This window comes from Protopterus annectens, chromosome 6.part0 (genome assembly GCF_019279795.1).
Source record: "Protopterus annectens isolate FY-2018-M chromosome 6.part0, PAN1.0, whole genome shotgun sequence".
In the NCBI taxonomy this organism is placed as follows: Eukaryota; Metazoa; Chordata; order Ceratodontiformes; family Protopteridae; genus Protopterus; species Protopterus annectens.
In genome coordinates this window covers 1,669,576,297-1,669,593,864 of record NC_056737.1, presented here as the reverse complement: position 1 = coordinate 1,669,593,864, position 17,568 = coordinate 1,669,576,297, and the positions used below count along the sequence as shown (strand labels likewise).

Genomic DNA, 17,568 nt, shown 5'->3' with positions numbered 1-17,568 from the left:
GATCTGTGCTGGGGGAGTAAAAGAAGCTCTCGGAGCCTTTTCTTTGAGTCGGAGTAGTCCTGACCTTTCCAGTGGAAATGTTCCCTCTTGGTATGTAAGGTTTCCCCAAAGGAATAATCTTCAGGGGGAGAAGCTGAGGGAATGGAGTCTTCAGCATCAGAATCTTCATAAGGGGGAAAGGAGTAATCCTGTTCCTCAGAGGAGCCTGAGGAAACAGACACTTGATCAGAGGAGGCATAATCCTCTTGTCTAGGCCTTTTGTCGTGGGGGGGGGTTGGGAACCCCTGATCAAAGAAATTAAATCTTCAGCCATTTTAAGCATCTGTTTCTTAGGCATAGGGCCTTGACCTGGAGACTGAAGAGTAATCTTTTTTGGTTTTAGAGGAGTCTTACGCTTAGCATAAGATTTTATGGTGAGAGTAGTCGGTCTGAAGACACCTTCAGAAACCGAAGGTGTTTCTACAGCACCGGCTTCTCCTACTGCAATGTCGTCGGTAGGGCCTAAAGAAAATGGCTGTGTTGGCCTAGAACTCTCTGCTGGAGAATCCAAAGCGGTCTGGTGATCCAATTCAGCGGTAGCCTGGGGCTGTGTAGGCGCCTCACAGAAAACCGGAAAACCGGCGACTGGCCCAGCCGAGGGCTCAGAGTCTGGCTTGGATCTAGGCTGCCTTTCTTTATCTTTGCGTTTTTTATGCATGCCGGTAGTCGATTGCTTCGACGGCATAGTGTAATTAAATTTCCTGCCGAAGTAGTGTCGTGTGAAATCAAAGCGTCGCTTAATAGTTCGCTTATTGAACCTGGCACAAAACCGACAACCAGTGACGTCGTGGTCTGGGCCTAAGCAAGGTATACAAAAAAAATGAAAGTCCTTATGGAGGTATTTGCTTCCCACAAGAAATGCAATTGTTAACTTTTTCTGACATCGGACTGAGGCAAGAAAAGCTTCCCCAATGGGGTACTTAACTTTGAAGACTTCGGACTGAAACTCGATTCGAAAATCTCAGGTGTCGGACGACCGGCACTTGCGAACTGCTTCTGCTTCGGGCACCGCATGGCAAGAAAGACTGAAGAAAATGGCGTCGGATGCCTCTGATATACCCCTGGCGCACTGACGTCAGGGAAGAAGCGACAGCAACCGATGCCGGACCAAGACTTTGGAATTCGGGCCGACTGTGGGACCGCCTGACGGCAGGATAACTCAAGTGTGATGACTGCAGCAGGGTAACACGATGAACATCTGGTAATGCATGTAGCCTCCTTTGAAGCGTAGGTATCTTCTGCAAGATTCCCTGATTGGGGTGTGCAGGTATGCTTCTTTTAAATCTAGTGCTGCCAACCAGACATCTTTGCCTAGCATAGGAAGTTATTGTTGAAGAGTCAGCATCTTGAATTTTGGAATCTCCAAAAAGGTGTTTAGAGTAGACAGGTCCAGGACAGGATGCCATGAATTGTCTTTTCTGGGTACCAGGAAAAGTCTCGAGTAGAATCCTTGTCCCTTTTCCTCTTCTGGTACCAGCTGAATAGCCCCCATGCTTAAGAGAGAAAGTACTTGTTTTTGGGCCTCTGCCCACTATTTGGGTGCAGGTCCAGCCACCCGCTTGGTGTTGGTAACGTATGGAAGTGAAATCTGTATCCCTGGGACACTACATTTAAAACCCACTTGTCCTGGGTAATGAGTTCCCAGTTCTTTGCATAAAGAGCAATCTTTCCCCCCTAAAGGGGCAGCCAGTTGATAAGTGCTTGGAAATTTTAAAAGGAAGTCATTGGGACAATTTACCATAGGGGGGAGTCTTATTACTCCCAGATTTGGAAGTGAAGGCCCCCCACTGCTTAGTCCTGTGTATCCAATGGGACTGAAACCTGGGGTTTTTGCTGTGTCTGGGTTTGGCTTGAGAAGACCTAGAAGGGGCTGGAAAGGACCAATTCTTAGAAGGCCAGTGCCTACTAAATCTAGGAGGATGACCTTGTAAGAAATCTTTAAGAGTCTGCATAGATTTAGCTTTATCTTCCATCTTTTTAAGAACTTCCACAGCCTTGTTGCCAAACAGGCGGTCCTAATTTAAGGGAGCATCCAACAATTTAGCTTTAACATGATCAGGCAAAGATTGCTCCTTAAGCCAAGCATGCCTTCTGAGCACAGACCCAGTAACAGCGGCCCTGCAAGAGGCCTCTAATGAATCAAAACCACATTGCAAAGTATGTTTTCCAACTTCTTCAGTAGAATGCATTAAATCCTGTAATTCTTTATTTTCCACACAGTCAGGAATCAACATAATTTTCTGTTTAAGCAATCCAATAACAAGTTGTTGATACTTTAACATATGAAACTGGCAGTTTAAAGCCCTAATGGCCAAGGTTGCAGAAGTGTAAACCTTCTTACCCGATCTATCGAGCGCCCTGGAGTCTCTATCAGAAGGGGTAGGATTTTTAGCGGTAGAAGCCTTAATGCCCTTGGGCCCCTGTGAAATAGTCTGTGGATCCGCAATAAGACTTTTAAAAAGAAACTTGTGTGACTCTGGAACCCTGTAGTATCTGTCTGGTTTTCTGGGAGCAGGAGGCAAGGAATCAGGGGCCAAACTAGATTCCGAAAAAGCATCATCAACAATGTCTAGTACAGGAGGAATAGCTAAAGGCCTATGCTGAGGTAGGAATAAGAAATCCCTAAGCCTCTTTTTTGAATCAGAAAAATCCTGGCTTTCCCAGTGGAAATGTTCCCTTAGAGTATGTAAGGTTTCCGCAAAAGAAAAATTCTCTGGAGGGGAAGCAGAGGGAATGGAGTCTTCTGTATCAGAATCCTCATAAGTAGATAAGGGCAACTCCAGATCATCAGAACTATCAGAAAAAAAACAGAATCCTGTTCAGAAGACTCATAAATCACTTCAGTCCTAGGCCTCTTAGAAAGGGGGGTTTGCTAACCCTGATTAGGGTTATTAGATCTTCAGCCATTCTTATAATTTGTTTTTTAGGCATGGAGACCTGAGCATGTGGCCTGGGCGTCAGTTTTTTAGGCATGGTTCGAGATTTAGGCCTAACAGAAAAAGGAGGAATCTGTTTAATATGCAAGTCCGTAGGCCTGAATACACCTTCAGAAACCGGTGCCTGCACAGTGGCTCTGGACCCATCCAAGGTACGGACATCCGCAGGTTCCATAGTTGAAGCATCTCCCGGCATCCCGGACTCCGAATGGGTCTCAGTAGAGACCTGCGAATGAATCAGAAGTAGCAGGTATCAGGGGCTGCTAAATGGTCTCACTGAGTACCGGCTAACTGGTGACTGGCTTAGGAGAAGCGTCGTCGGCAGTTTTGGACCTCAGCAGCCTCTGTCTTTATCGTTGCGTTTTTTTGGAATCCCGGTAGTCGGATAGCTAACCGCCGACATTTCTGGATAATTAAACCGAGAACCGAAATATTTAGAGGCGAAAATATACCAACGACGGATAGTGCGCTGATTAAATAAAGCACAAAACCTACAGCAAGGTACGTCGTGGTCAGGGCCTAGGCAAGGAATGCAGTACGAATGAAAACCTTTATGAGGTATTTGCTTTCCACAAGTAATGCAATTATTAACTTTTACTGACATTGGTAAGGAGCAAGAAAAAGCTTCCCCAATGGGGTACTTAGATTTAGTTGAAGACTTCGGTTCTGAAACTCGAAAATGAAAATTTCAGGAGTCGGCCGACCGGCACTTGCGAACTGCTTCTGCTTGGGGCACCGCACGGCAAGAAAGACTGATGTAATGGTGCTGGCTGCACGTTTTATACCCCTGACGACCTGACGTCATGGAAGAAGGGACGGCAAATGACGCAGGACCCGAGACTTTGTTAATCAGGCCGACTGAGGGCTACCTGCAAGCAGATAACCTAAATGTAATGACTGCAACAGTGAAACACGAAGAACATCTGGCCAATCTGTATTTGCACTACATAAGATATTTAATGCAACAAAAATAACAGTTTGGTAGGAAAACTGAAAACAATATGAAGAAGAGTGGCATTATATAGACACAACAAAAAAGGATAAAATTGTGGACACAGGTTCTGTGACAAGTAAAGCAATTAGGCAGCTGTGTGTGTGGAAATTAAATAAAAGCATAAGGACAGCAGAACAGTGTCGTGTGAGAATAATGCAATTTCACTATATAAAATACATTTAGACCGGTTTAGAGGAAGAAAACAAAACAGTACAAGAGGAAAATGAAGAGTAGAACTGCAATTGTACTGCAGAACATTTTGGACATGGCCATATAAGCAAATTCAACTAAAAGGTGACATGGAATACAAAGGGAAAGAAAAAAGTACGTGTAATGTGTGTGTGCAGTATGCTTTCAAGGAACACAGATGGGTGAAGTTTTTTGGGGGGGAGTACGTACACAGTTTAATATGGACTGAACAAACACCTGTAAAAGGAAGTCATTTAAGGAAAACTCCAGCTTCTAACAAGGGATTTGGCGAAAAAACTGCATATACAATAGCAGTGTACTATACATAGGTATTACAGTGGAGAATAAAGATAAAATTAATGCAAATAAAAACATGTGGTTTATCTAGAACTGTGGAGAAAAGATACAAATGGGGTAGAACATTTTATGAAACAAGAGTTTTCTGTTCAAAGATGTCATTGGTCTGGAACATCACATTCCCAAACAGTTTTCCCACAGGTCTTCTAGAACACTGGGTAGGGGGATGGCTAGGAGAAGGTGAGGAGTAATAAAACAGGAGAACACAGACACCAAGTTATGTCATGTACATAATTTATAAATCTGATATTGCCCCTTTCATTCCTCCTGACAATTGGGTCAGAGTTCCAAGTTATATAACCCCTGGTTGGTCTCAATGAAGGATATGTCAAGAGCACTGCAGAACCAAATGAATCCCTGCTCCTGGAAACAATGTTCAATCTGTAATGCATGACAAAAATATTGTCCATTGACGCTCTGGAAGAAAAGGCAGTCGATAAAGACATGGACCTAGCTGAATAGGCCTTAGGAAGGTGAGGCAAGTGCAGCCCATTTTTGGCATAAATTAAATAAATGCAGTCTGTTATCCATTTAGCAATAGTAGCTTTAGAAACTGCCTGACCTAGGTGACTCTGTGAAAAGGACACACACAGTTAGTCTGACTTTTGACAATGGTTAGTTCTAAGAAGATAAAAACGTACCTGTCTACGATCATCGAGAAAAGCAACATATGATCTCCCTTGTTTGAGAAATTCAGAAATAAAACGGTCAACTGTAAGGACTAGCTGAGGTTAGATTCTGTGTCTACCCTGGGCATAAAATATTGATTAGTATGAAGGGGCACTATCTTTATAGAAAATGATGTAAAGAGGCTTAGATGACTGTGCCTGAATTTCCAAGACCCTTTTTGCTGACAATGGCAATGAGAAAGACAGTCTTCCAAGAAAGAAACCTCAAGTAATAATCACTAGCTGGTTCAAAGGGTTTTTGAGTTGGGCCTTGTAAGACAACAGTAAGAATCCATGGCGGAGAAGGGGTCTGGATGAGAAAGATTCCCTTCAAGGAGGCCTTAACACAGTGTGGCTAAAGCAAAACAACTAAAAAAATTTCCAAAATGAAAGTTCAAAATGGCTGCCAACTGAAGTCTGATTGTAGAAAAACTGGCTCCCTTTTTAAAAACAGCCGTAAAGAAGAGAAGAATGGCTGAGACTGGAGCTGAAAAGGGATCAGTTTTCTTTGGAAGCCAGAAAACAAATCTCTGCCATTTACTCCTATAAACTTTCTTGGTGAACAGACTTTGTGAAGCTAGTACAATACCTCAAACAGGGGAGGCAAGCCTGGACCTTTGTACAATTATTGGAAGTGGAGAAACCAAGCAGTCAGTTTGAGGGAGTGTAAACTGAGATGACAACCCTCTGATGGGTGAAAGAGGAGGTCTTGTTTGGGTTCCAGTATCCACGGAGGATATTTTGGGTGAGACCAAAGGAAGGCGAAGCAAATCTGATGATGCCAGTAGGGGGCAATGAGGATTAGAGGCCATCAACTGTTTTGCTTTCTGTAAAAATTTTGGGATCAAGGGTAGAGGAGACCGGAGGGCCAATCGTGAACAAGAGAGTCCCTCAGAAACTCCCCTGGAGGGGGGGGGGGTCAGAGTGTAGTACCTGCTGCATTTGTTATTCTGAGGGGATGCAGATAGATCACAGAAGGATTGGCCCAAATGGGTGAAAATCAGGTTCACTACTGACTGATTGTGGGACCACTTGTAAGGAGTCATATAATGGACCTGCTGAGTTTTGTCTGCGAGATGTTGGACTTCTCTGGTATGTAATTTGCAAGTAGAAAATGGTCTGAAGACTTCGCCCATTCCTAGACCCTAATTGCCTCTATGCACAAAGGATAAGAGTAGGTTGCTCCTTGCTTGTTGATGTACCAGACCACTGACATGTTGCCTGTATGAACCTCAATAGTTCCAAGAGGGAGAATGTCCTGAAAAGCTTGCAATATGAGAATAAAGTACAGTTGTGTACACTTATCATAAATGTAGATGGTTGAGTGTATTCATTGCTGCAGTCATCACATTTGGGTTATCCCTGCCAGGGTAGCCCTCGGCCGGCCCGAATACCAGAGACTTAGCATTTCTGCGTCGATTGGTGTCGCCTGAGGACTGATGTCAAGGTTGTCAGTACTATAAAGTAAAGCAGCCGACGCTATTACATCAGTTTTTCTTACCCCAACCAGTCAGGACCCCCCCCCCCAAGTAGGAGGCCAGGTTCTGGTGGAAGAACCCCACCAGTGGAAAATAAATATCAATATGTCCCTTATAAGGAAAGAACAACAAGGAAGAATGGTAATAAAACGAGAAAGAGAAGAAGGGGGATGGAGGGAGGGAAACCAACTGCAACAGTGAATACACTCGAACATCTACATTTATGATAAGTGTACACAACTGTACTATGTTCTTCGTGTTTCACTGTTGCAGTCATCACATTTGGGCTGATTCCCAAAGCTGAGGAAATGGGTGGAAACAGTCAAGGAAACTAGGGGCTGGCTGGGATGCCTTGCAAGACTGCAGAGGCAAACCCTGCCCTGGATTTGGAGAAGAGAGGCAAGGTGGTAGTGTTTGGTAAAGGTGTGAACAGATGTCCAGGTGGCAGCCTCCAGGAAAGCTGGAGAAGTGGAGGCTGCTCGCCCCTGTAGCAAAGCTAACCAGCAATTGATCACACTTTGAGATTTTGTCTTGTCTAGATAGAATCTAAGCTGTCTATGCACAACTAGAGAGTGAAGAATCCTTTGCCCCTTGTTCTGGGGATTAGGAAACAAGGTGGGCAAATTAATGGATTGGTTGAGAGCCACACTAGACACCACCTTGGGCATGAAGGATGGGTTAGTTCTGAGGGATACCCTGTCTGCATGGAAGATGATGAAGGGTTCCCACAGCCATGAGTTCTTGCAGCTCAGGGACTTTTCTGGCTGAAGTGATGGCCAAAAGAGAAGCTGACTTCCAGAAGAGAAATTTTAGCTCTGCAGAAGAAGCTGGTTCGAAAGGGGACAGGGTGAGTTTTTCCAATACAAAGAGGGAGAAGCTCTACACTTGGATCCTAGTCTGTGAGGATGCGGCCGAGTTGGATCCATGACCCAACCATGAAGAGGAATGAAAGGGACATTAGACCTGCATGTTAACAAAACAGTACCAGTACTCGGGGACATAACTACCACAGTTAGCCGAAAAGCCTGTACCCAAGCCTGATTCTGGCATCAGACCATGTTGCCCAAGGACAGCCCTTAAAAAAACATTAACCCAAAAGAATGTCAGATGTGTGTGTGGCCTGAACTATGAACCACAGCGTAGGAAGACCTAGGACATGAAGACCCTTTGTATTCAGCAGGCAGCCTGTCCAACAGAGTCCTCATTCTAACTAAGCTATGTTCAGGTAACTTGAGGGACAAGCTCAGGGGAAGAAAATCCATCTGCTCAAAGATTTGGTCTAGCTGAACAACTGATGGATGGGTAAATGCCTACACCCATGAAAATGCCTCCCAATATAACAGCCAGGGTTGCAACCCTCTCTTGGGCCCCTCATATTCCTAAGTGAAAGAAAAATGTACACCTAAGCTTTGTCCTGCTGCAGGTGATGATTTAACACAGACTGGAATGCAGCCTGCTTAACTTTTTGCTGGGTATTCCTGTTTCCTCCCAGCTATAAACACAATGGTGGTTATCTAGCTACACTAAAATACTGTCAGTACATATATCCATATGCTGTACATTGCCTTTGTGGCCTGAGCTGTGATTTGAAAAGGGTCACTGAACCAGTTCACTCACCTGGTTAACAAATACCATTACAATTAAAATTATTTTCAGTTTCAAAAGCACCATTAAGTCTGGAGATGGTGACTACTGTATTTCTTCCACTACTTTAGCCCAATGACGTGCCAAGAAGGGAACTGAAGATGTAGAATAGACCCTTTCTGCTGAACCCTGTTCTGGGAACCTCCAACCACTCCTATTTCTCCCAATAATAGGTGTGAAACTTCTCTCTCTCATTTATGGGTGGTGGACCAAACTGCTCACACCTGTGGAAATGCATTATATACATTCCGTCCCAAGCAGAACAGTGTTGGTATGTCTCCTGGATTTTAATGTCAGCCACATTACCATGCAGAAGGCTTCTGTGCCTTCGACGATAACCATGGGGAACCTACCATACAGAATATCGTATTCATGAAGTTGCAGGAAGTACTCTAAGAGCTGAGCTGACACGAAAAAGGAGATTTTTGACAATAGCATGATTGCAAGTAGGGGAATAGAAAATAGGTGAAAGGGGGCTGGAATTTATTGAAGAAACCTGACAAGGAAGCCAGGATGGTGGGAGCAAGTAACTCAAGCAGGAAGGGTGATGAAGTGGGATGGGGTCGGGTGGATGTTTGGATTGCAGGCTGGAGATCACCTTCCTTGCCAGGGCTTAGTGTTGGGACACTGTTGGAGAGGGATGGGGAAATTTTGAATGAAGGACCTGTTCTGATGGAGTTTTTAGATGAATCTTGAACAGAAGCGGATGTTAGAAAATGAGAAGTTATGTACCTACCATAACGTTCCATGTTAGTTGTCTTCTCTCGCCTTCTTTCTTGCTTGATGGGTTTGGAGCCGATCCTTGGCTCCGACTCGGCACTTGCTAAGCTCGAGAGTCACTTTTACCAGCTCGAGGCAGCCCCATATCCCATGATGCAAGGCGGTAAGTACCCAGATCTCGTTTGATGACAAAAGGGCAATAGCACCAAGCATAAACACTTCCCAAAGGAAGAAAGAAGAAAGAAAACCTGCAGGATGGAAGAAGGACCAGCTCTGTATGGTCTTCAGCATCATAATTCCTTGTAGAAAAAGGTCTGTCCAGGCCTGGGGGAAGGAGGGAGGGTCGCAAGAAAGAAGGCGAGAAGACAACTAACATGGAACGTTATGGTAGGTACATAACTTCTCAATGTTAAGTTGTCAATCTCGCCTTCATTCTTGCTTGATGGGACCGCGTCCCTAGCACCTCTATCCTGGGTGGCTCAATGGAACAGACTGTTGAGGACTGTAGAGCCAAAACTGGCTCTGTCCCTGGAGGCCAAGTCCAATTTGTAATGGGAAACAAAAGTATGAGGAGTGGCCCAAGTGGCGCTGCACAAATAGTGTCTAAAGGAAGTCTAGCTTGAAAGGCTGTAGAAGTAGCTAAGCTTCTGGTTGAATGTGCTTTAGGTTTTGAGCACAGCTGTTTTCCCCTGAGCCGATAAATTTCAGAGATGACAGAAGAAAGCCATCTAGATAAGGTCACTTTTGAGACAGGAAGGCCTTTCTTGTTATCAGCATAGGAAACAAAGAGTTGATCGGATTTCCTAAATTGTTTAGTTCTATCCAAATAATATCTGAGTTGGCGGTGGACATCAAGATAATGTAGTTTTTGTTCCGATCTGTTTGAATAGTTTGGAAAAAATACAGGGAGATCAATGGATTGATTCAAATTAGTCTTTGAGGCGACCTTAGGCAAAAAGGTCGGATTAGTTCTCAATGATACTCTGTCTTTGTGAAAGACCAAATAGGGGGGGCGAACAGATAGAGCATGAAGTTCAGACACCCTCCTGGCCGATGTAATAGCTACTAGGAATAAGGTTTTCCATGAAAGAAATTTCAGGGAGCAAGAAAAAGCTGGCTCGAAGGGGAAGAATCAAGGATGTCAGCACTAAATTTAGATCCCATTGAGGAGGAGGACTCCTGACTGGAGGCTTCAGGAGGAAAATTCCTTTCAAGAAGGCTCTACAAAGCCTGTGGGACATAATATTGTGATCTGCGAACCCGACATGAAAGTTCGAGATAGCAGCCAATTGAACTCTAACTGTGGAAGAAGAGGAGCCTGCATGAAAAATCTCCGCTAAGAAATCCAAAACTGCCTGAACTGGAGCAGTGAAGGGATCAATATTCTTGGCTTTAGCCCAATAAGAGAAACGTTTCCATTTGCTTGTATAAATCTTCCTGGTAGAGGATTTTAAGGAAGCTACTAGAATGTCTCTAACGGGGTTAGAGATCAAAGGAAGCCTGGCTAAGGAAGGAAGTGGAGCAACCATGCTGTGAGGTTGAGAGAAGGGATAGACCAGTGCAGCTGACCGGATTGGTGAATCAGAAGATCTGGCACTGGGTCCAGATGCCACGGCTGCACCAAAAGGTGACGATGGAGGAACGGAAACCAAATTTGTCGAGGCCAATAAGGAGCAATGAGAATCATTTTGGCTCTCAAAACAGTTGCTTTCTGGATAACTTGAGGGATCAGAGGAAATGGAGGAAAGGCATAAAGAAGTCCCTGGGGCCAATCCTGGGTCAGAGCGTCTCTGGGGGGATGGCCTGGCAGAGGGAAGAGAGAGAAGAAGTCTGGGCATTTGCTGTTTTGGGGAGTAGCAAAAAGATCGCAACATGGGCGACCCCATTCCAGAAAAATCTCTTCCACTACAGATTGCTTGAGAGACCACTCGTGAGGCATGAGAATAGCTCTGCTCAATCTGTCCGCTAAAATGTTGGTTTTCCCAGGGATGTGCGTTGCTACCAGAAACCGATGAGAGGAGATCGCCCATTGCCAAAGTCTGAGTGCTTCTCGACACAAGGGGTAGGACTTGGTTCCGCCCTGTTTGTTGATATACCAAGCTACAGACATGTTGTCTGTGTGGACTGCAATTGTCCCTACGGGAAGAAAGTCGTTGAGGGCTTGCAACGTTAAAAGCACTGCTCTCATCTCTAGGACATTTATGTGCAAGTGGTATTCGAACGGTTGCCACGTCCCATGAACCATCCTGCCCTGATAATGACCCCCCCCACCCGATCAGGGAGGCATCCGTGGTGACAGTGGCTACCGGGGATGGGGGTACAAAGTGTCTGCCTTGGTGAATCCGGGGAGAAGTGATCCACCAAGCAAGATGATTCTTGCAAATCTGTGTCACCAGTATTTGGTGACGCATTGGAAGTTGTTGGTAAGACCACTGAGTGAACAACATCCACTGAAGAAGGCGCATGTAGAAGCGAGCCAGGGGAAGAAGAGTAATGGCCGCAGCCATGAGGCCTAATACCTTTAGAACCATTCTGGCCTGTACTTTCTTGTTGGCTAGAATGATCCTGACATGACTTTGAATGTCTGAAACTCTTTGATCTGTAAGGGTAGCTGACATCCGAACAGTGTTTAAGTTTGCGCCTGTGAAAGTAATAGACTGGCAGGGCGAGAAGGATGACTTTTCGAAGTTGATCGAGATGCCCAAATGAGAACAAAGATTTATTGTGTAATCCCTGGCTTGAACAAGCTGATGCCTGGTGGTGGCTGAAAGGAGCCAGTCGTCGAGATACGGAAACACCTGGAATCCTTGACGTCTCAGGTGAGCCGTGACCACTGCCATGCATTTGGTGAACACTCTGGGGGCTGTAGTGAGACCAAAGGGCAGGGCTCTGAACTGGAAATGACTGGACCCCAGCCGAAAGCGGAGAAATCTCCTGGAGCGTCTGTGAATTTTTATGTGATAGCACGCATCCTGAAGATCTATTGAGCACATCCAGTTGTCCTTCTGTAAGAAGGGCAGAATTGAATGAAGAGTGACCATTCGGAATCTTGTCTTCCTCACAGACTTGTTGAGTCTGCTGAGATCCAATATTGGTCTCCAGTCTCCCGTCTTTTTGGGGACCAAAAAGAACCTTGAGTAGTTTCCGGCCTCTGAATGGTCTGTTGTAACTGGCTGAATGGCTCTTTTTTGCAGTAGTTTTAAGACTTCTAACTCTGCAATTTCCCTTAGACCGGGTGGAACATCTGGAAGGGAATTTGAGGGATAGAAAGGACTTTCCTCGAAAGGAATTTTGTAACCCTCGGATATGATCGACTGTACCCATCTGTCTTGAGTGAGGGAACGCCAGGCTTCTGGGTACAGCGATAGTCTTCCCCCGACTGCCTCCAAGGAGGGACAGCCGGGCAACATCTCAGGGATGCTGAAAGGGCTTGTCAGAGACCGACTCTCTGTTTCCCTGGTTTTGTGGACCCCCTCTGCCTCTAGAGCGGCGTCTGCTGTTGTTACCCCCTCTGCCTCTAGGGGTAAACTGACCACGTGAATCGGCGTGACTCCTTGGGATTTGCGGAACCACATTTTGCCACCCTTCTGTCCTTTGGGGTAAGGTCTAGAAGGGGTGGAAAAACGGACTCCCACGGCAGAAAGAGTTTTGCCGTCCTGCTCACACCTGGTCAACGTTTCCTTCACTTGAGGGCCAAACAAAGCTGACCCATCAAAGGGAGAGTTTGTGAAGGACGCCTTAAAGGGATCTGCAAAATTACATAGCCGCATCCAGGCTTGACGTCTAAGAGCCACACCTGTACCTGCGCCTACTCGCTCCATCAGCAGCATATGATATCAGCCGCATGGAGGAGTTTGCAATGGAGTTAAGGGTTCCTAGCTGCGAAGCAATTTTTTCTTGAGCCCCTGCAGCTGTAGGATCCTGTACTACTTCACCTAGCTCCTTAAGGATATCCCTCTGGAGTCTGGTGAATTGACATAGGTAGTTCAGCGAACGCATAGCAAAGGTCGCTGAAGAAAACATCCGCTTACCATATCTATCCATGGTCCTAGAGTCCTTATTAGGAGGATGGACAGGTACGGAAGGATCTGCAAGTTCCTTCTTGGTGGCAGCCGCCACCACCATGGCATCAGCGGGGACACCTTTTGTGAGGAATTGCTTGTCCGACAGGGCAGTAATAAATTTAGAAGGCCTCCTAGGGACTGGCTCTACAGAGTCAGGGGAAGCCCACGCCTTTCGAGCAATAACCTGCATAAGGGGGTCGAAAGGCGGAGACACCCAGGAGGTGGAGGGCCGAGATCCAAACGCCTCAAGGTATACTGACTCATCCTCAGAGGGATTATTGGTGGGCCAGTTTCCCCTCTGTCTAAGGAGTTCTAGGATGTCTGAGAAGGAGACATCCTCAGACAGGGATCATGGTGATCCCTCTGACTCATCTAAGTCAGTATCTGAAGTGATAGACTCGGGGGAGTCTACGTGTTTCCTCTTACAGGTCCTCTTCCGCGGAGGATCTCCCGACAAATCAGGAGAATCCTCGGAAGAGGGTGATATTCCCAGTGGGGAAACCTGAGGCGGAGGATCTCTGGGTCCTGGAGCAAGAGAAGTGGCAGAGATGTCAACAGGCACTATAGAGGGAGGAGCTAAGGGAACAGACTGCTGGCTGAGTCCAGTGGCCAGCACACTCTTCATCACCTCGAAGGCTCCCCTCCCAGGGAGGTCCGAGAGAACCCGCTCCTAAGAGCTAGGAACTCCAGGACCCACCGAAAAGGAAGGCTCCAAGGCAGATGTCGGAGCCGAGCTCACCAAGGCCGAGGCTCCAAGGGGAAGAGCAGGGTCGGACAAGGGCCCGATGCCACTCACCCCCTCGGAGGAGACCAGGGAAGCCCGGCCACCGAATCCCTCTAAGGAAGGTCTCGAAGAGGAGATAAGAGTAGAGGCTGAAGGAGCAGAAGGGGGTATCTGTCCCTCAGCCGTAGCAGAAACTATTCCCGAAGACTCCAACTCCAAACTCTGGGGTAGAGTCGAAGGAGGAACTGCAATGGGGTGTGGACTAATAGTCGTCTGCTGAGACGGACTATGTAGCATTTGGGCCAGTGCCTGTGATTTTAGTAATCTACTGACCACTCCCTCTAAATCATGGTCAGAAAGCCTGGATGACCTTGAAGATAGGCTCCGATGGCTCCGTTCCGAGAGGAGGCGGCCGAGCCGAGTATCGGCTCCAAGGAAGGGGACCTAGACCTCTTCCTCGAAGGAACCATCGAAGCCGATGAAACCACAGAAACTGTCGGAGCCGACAACTTATCGGCACCGACAGGTAGCTTCGATGCATCGGCTCCAGCCGGAGCCGATACAGCCATAAAAGGAAGGGTGTCGGAGCCGACACCGATGCCTGAGCCACATGGTGGTCGGAACCGATCGGAGCCGACACCGAAGTGGTCGAACCAGTATCGGCACCGATAGCCATCGGTGCCGAAGGTTTGTGTAAACCAGAATCGGCTCCAGCCGGAGCCGATCTCGACTCTGAAAGAGTCGGAGCCGAGGCCACAGGCTTGGACACAGAAGCCTGGGCCTTGGAAGACTTAGAAGTCTTAGATGGAGCCGACTTAGCCGGAGAGCCCTCCGGCTTAAGAAGGCCCCTCAAAATCAATTTATTTCTTCTTTCCTGCAGGACTCTCTGGCTAAAAGAGTGACATATAGCACAGGAGTCCTGCAGGTGAAGAGGCCCCAGGCAGTAAAGGCAAGAAGTGTGACCGTCTGTCAGAGACATCTTCTGACAGCACGAGTCACACTTCTTAAAGCCTGAGACCCTTTCCTTAGACATGGTGAATAATACACACACACAACACCAGTCCAAGAAATTAAATTATATATATCAAAAACTATCAATAACAGACACACACACACCCTAACAAGGGGGGGGGGATGGGATGGGAGAAGTCTGACTAAAATTTTTAAGGAGACAGGGAAATTCTTGTCAGAAAGGGACTAAAACTGTGTTAAAACTAATAATTTTAAAGTTTTTTGAAGAAAAGGGGCAAAAATAGTAATGTAAAAATCACTTACCAGGAGCTGGTAAAAGGAGGACCTCATCAGCGAAGCCGCAAACGAGATCTGGGTACTTACCGCCTTGCATCATGGGATATGGGGCTGCCTCGAGCTGGTAAAAGTGACTCTCGAGCTTAGCAAGTGCCGAGTCGGAGCCGAGGATCGGCTCCGAACCCATCAAGCAAGAATGAAGGCGAGATTGACAACTTAACATTGATAATCAGTTCAGCAAACAACCATGACAACTATAAGAATCAATCAGAGGAGGTTAGAAAAGACCGAGAAGAGACTGGAGAAGCAATTTACAAGAAAACAATGGGAAGACATATCTATAGCTCCCATGTATGTAACCAAGTCCAGAAGGTTTAGAATCTTTGCTTGGAAGGGTTTCCAAGGCTACTGTTATACCCCAAGCAGACTTCAGAGAATGTTTTTTCAGGTAGACTGCAAATGGTGGTGTGATGGAGAAGAAAAGAGGTAAATGGGAGCATATGTTTTGAGTGTGTAGTAAACTGGCAGATTTTAAAAATTCCCTACAGAATACTCTATCAGAAATATTAGGTGAGCAAATGGCTGTAACTAAGGAAATTATTCTTTTGAGCTGGAATACAAGATCTGAGTTGCCTAGATATAATAAGGCCTTATTAAGTTTAATTCTATTAGCTACTAAAAAAGCAATTACTAGAAAATGGAAATCAAAATCTAGACTAACTGTACTAGGGATACTTACTAAAAAAAAAAAAAAAAGTTAAAAGAATTGAAAGACAGATCTTCAGAAAAGGGAAGGAGCAAATTACACATAAGTAAATGGAAACTGTGGGAACAATACATGCATAATAATGTTCAGGAGGACGAGTGAGTGGGGTTTAAGGGAAGGCAGGAATTCAGCAATTTTTCGTAATGTTGACTGATCACAGCAGCAAAGAAAATATATGTGATATATACTGTACTTAAATGGAAAAATGTTAGTTTTTTTTCTTGTTAAAACCCATTTGCCTATGTGTCAAGTAATAATTTAATAAAGGTATTAAAAAATAACCAGGGGGAATCTGTCCACAGCAAATGCCAGGATCAAGACCTCAAGCTATCTGAATGAAACAAAACAGACTGTCTCAAAGGTTAGGGTTTACTTTCCCAGTATGGTGTGATATGTGATTACTATTGCATTTGCTGTTTCTCAATATGGAAGGTTCTGGAAAAATTGAAAGGATAAATCTAATCAAAAGCCCTTTGATGTTAAATCACTTTATCACTATTAGTTAGCCAGGACTCCAGATGCATCATGAAACTCTGGCTGTTTCTTTCACAATCAAAAGCCCTACTTGTGTGCTAATAGACCAATCATCCAACCCTCTTGCATTTAAGCAGCTAAGATACAGGGCAGACAGGAAAGTTTAATAAAGAAGGAAAAACAGAAATGAAGCTGCATCTGAAATGCTGTCATTAGAATGCAGCATATCAGAACATTTCAAAATGCTGAATACTATTTGCATGTATAAGCATACTACTTGCTTAGAAAAACTGACAAGTTTTCTTAACCCTGAAAATAAATGTACATAATCATGCTTACCTTTCATTGCTACATTTACACCTGAAGCTAGAAATAACCCCCCAAAACGGTTGTTGAATATCTGATTTCCTTCTAATGTGGATGTTGCATGATTTGTAATTTCAATACCTGTAAAATGAAAACATTAAACACTGCATTAAACTGCAGAAAAATAAGTTTATAACGCAGTTAAAATAAAAATACTGAACATATCTTCATTCATTCATTACTGATTAGTGTCGTGTTAGCCTTATAACAAGCTCACACCAGCCAAAAAAACTCTCAAACTAAGCTTACCCATACTGCCCTTCTCAGTTTGCCTGTAAGAAAGAAAGTGGAGGCTTTTTCTGAGCAAGTTCCCTAATACGGGATATGGACCAAATCTAAACCTCCAGAAGCCTTTTGGAGGGAGGAGGAGGGTGGGACGTAATGAATGAATTAAGATCACAACACAGATGGAACGTTACAGTAAGAACATAACTTCTTTATCTGATGTTGTTAATCTTCACTCATTCCTTACTGATGGGACAGCGTCCCTCCCTACTTTATGTCTTGGGAGGCCCTATGGAAGGATGTTCCTGAGTACCACTGAACCAAAAGATGCTCTCCCCTTGTAGAACAAATCCAATTTGTAATGAGTGATAAAGGTATAAGGGGTAGCCCATGTTGCAGCTGCACAGATATCATCCATGGAAGCTCTTGAATTAAAGGCAACAGAAGTCACCACCGATATGGTTGAATGTGTTTTGACCTTAGAGGTATTTTGTTATGCTGGTAGGTAAAGCATATACAATTTTTCAACCATTTTGATAAGGTTACTTTAGAAACAGAATTTCCCATATTTGGTCATGAGTAGGATATGAACAACTGGTTGGATTTCCGTAGTGATTTAGTTCTGTTTAGGTAGAATCGTAATAGTCTATGTACATCCCAGTAAATGAAGGCAGTA

The 17,568-nt window shown here is 45.1% G+C and overlaps 1 protein-coding gene across 2 annotated transcripts in view; it reads right to left on the bottom strand.

Moving 5' to 3' along the window:
- The window catches only part of FBXO11 (F-box protein 11), a 2,134,039-nt gene that overhangs the window by 180,741 nt on the left and 1,935,730 nt on the right, over positions 1–17,568 (bottom strand). For both annotated transcript variants that reach the window (XM_044075080.1, XM_044075081.1), the window contains one exon: positions 16,641–16,748. In XM_044075080.1, coding sequence (XP_043931015.1) covers positions 16,641–16,748 — 108 coding nt within the window. The remainder of the gene's footprint in view (positions 1–16,640; positions 16,749–17,568) is intronic.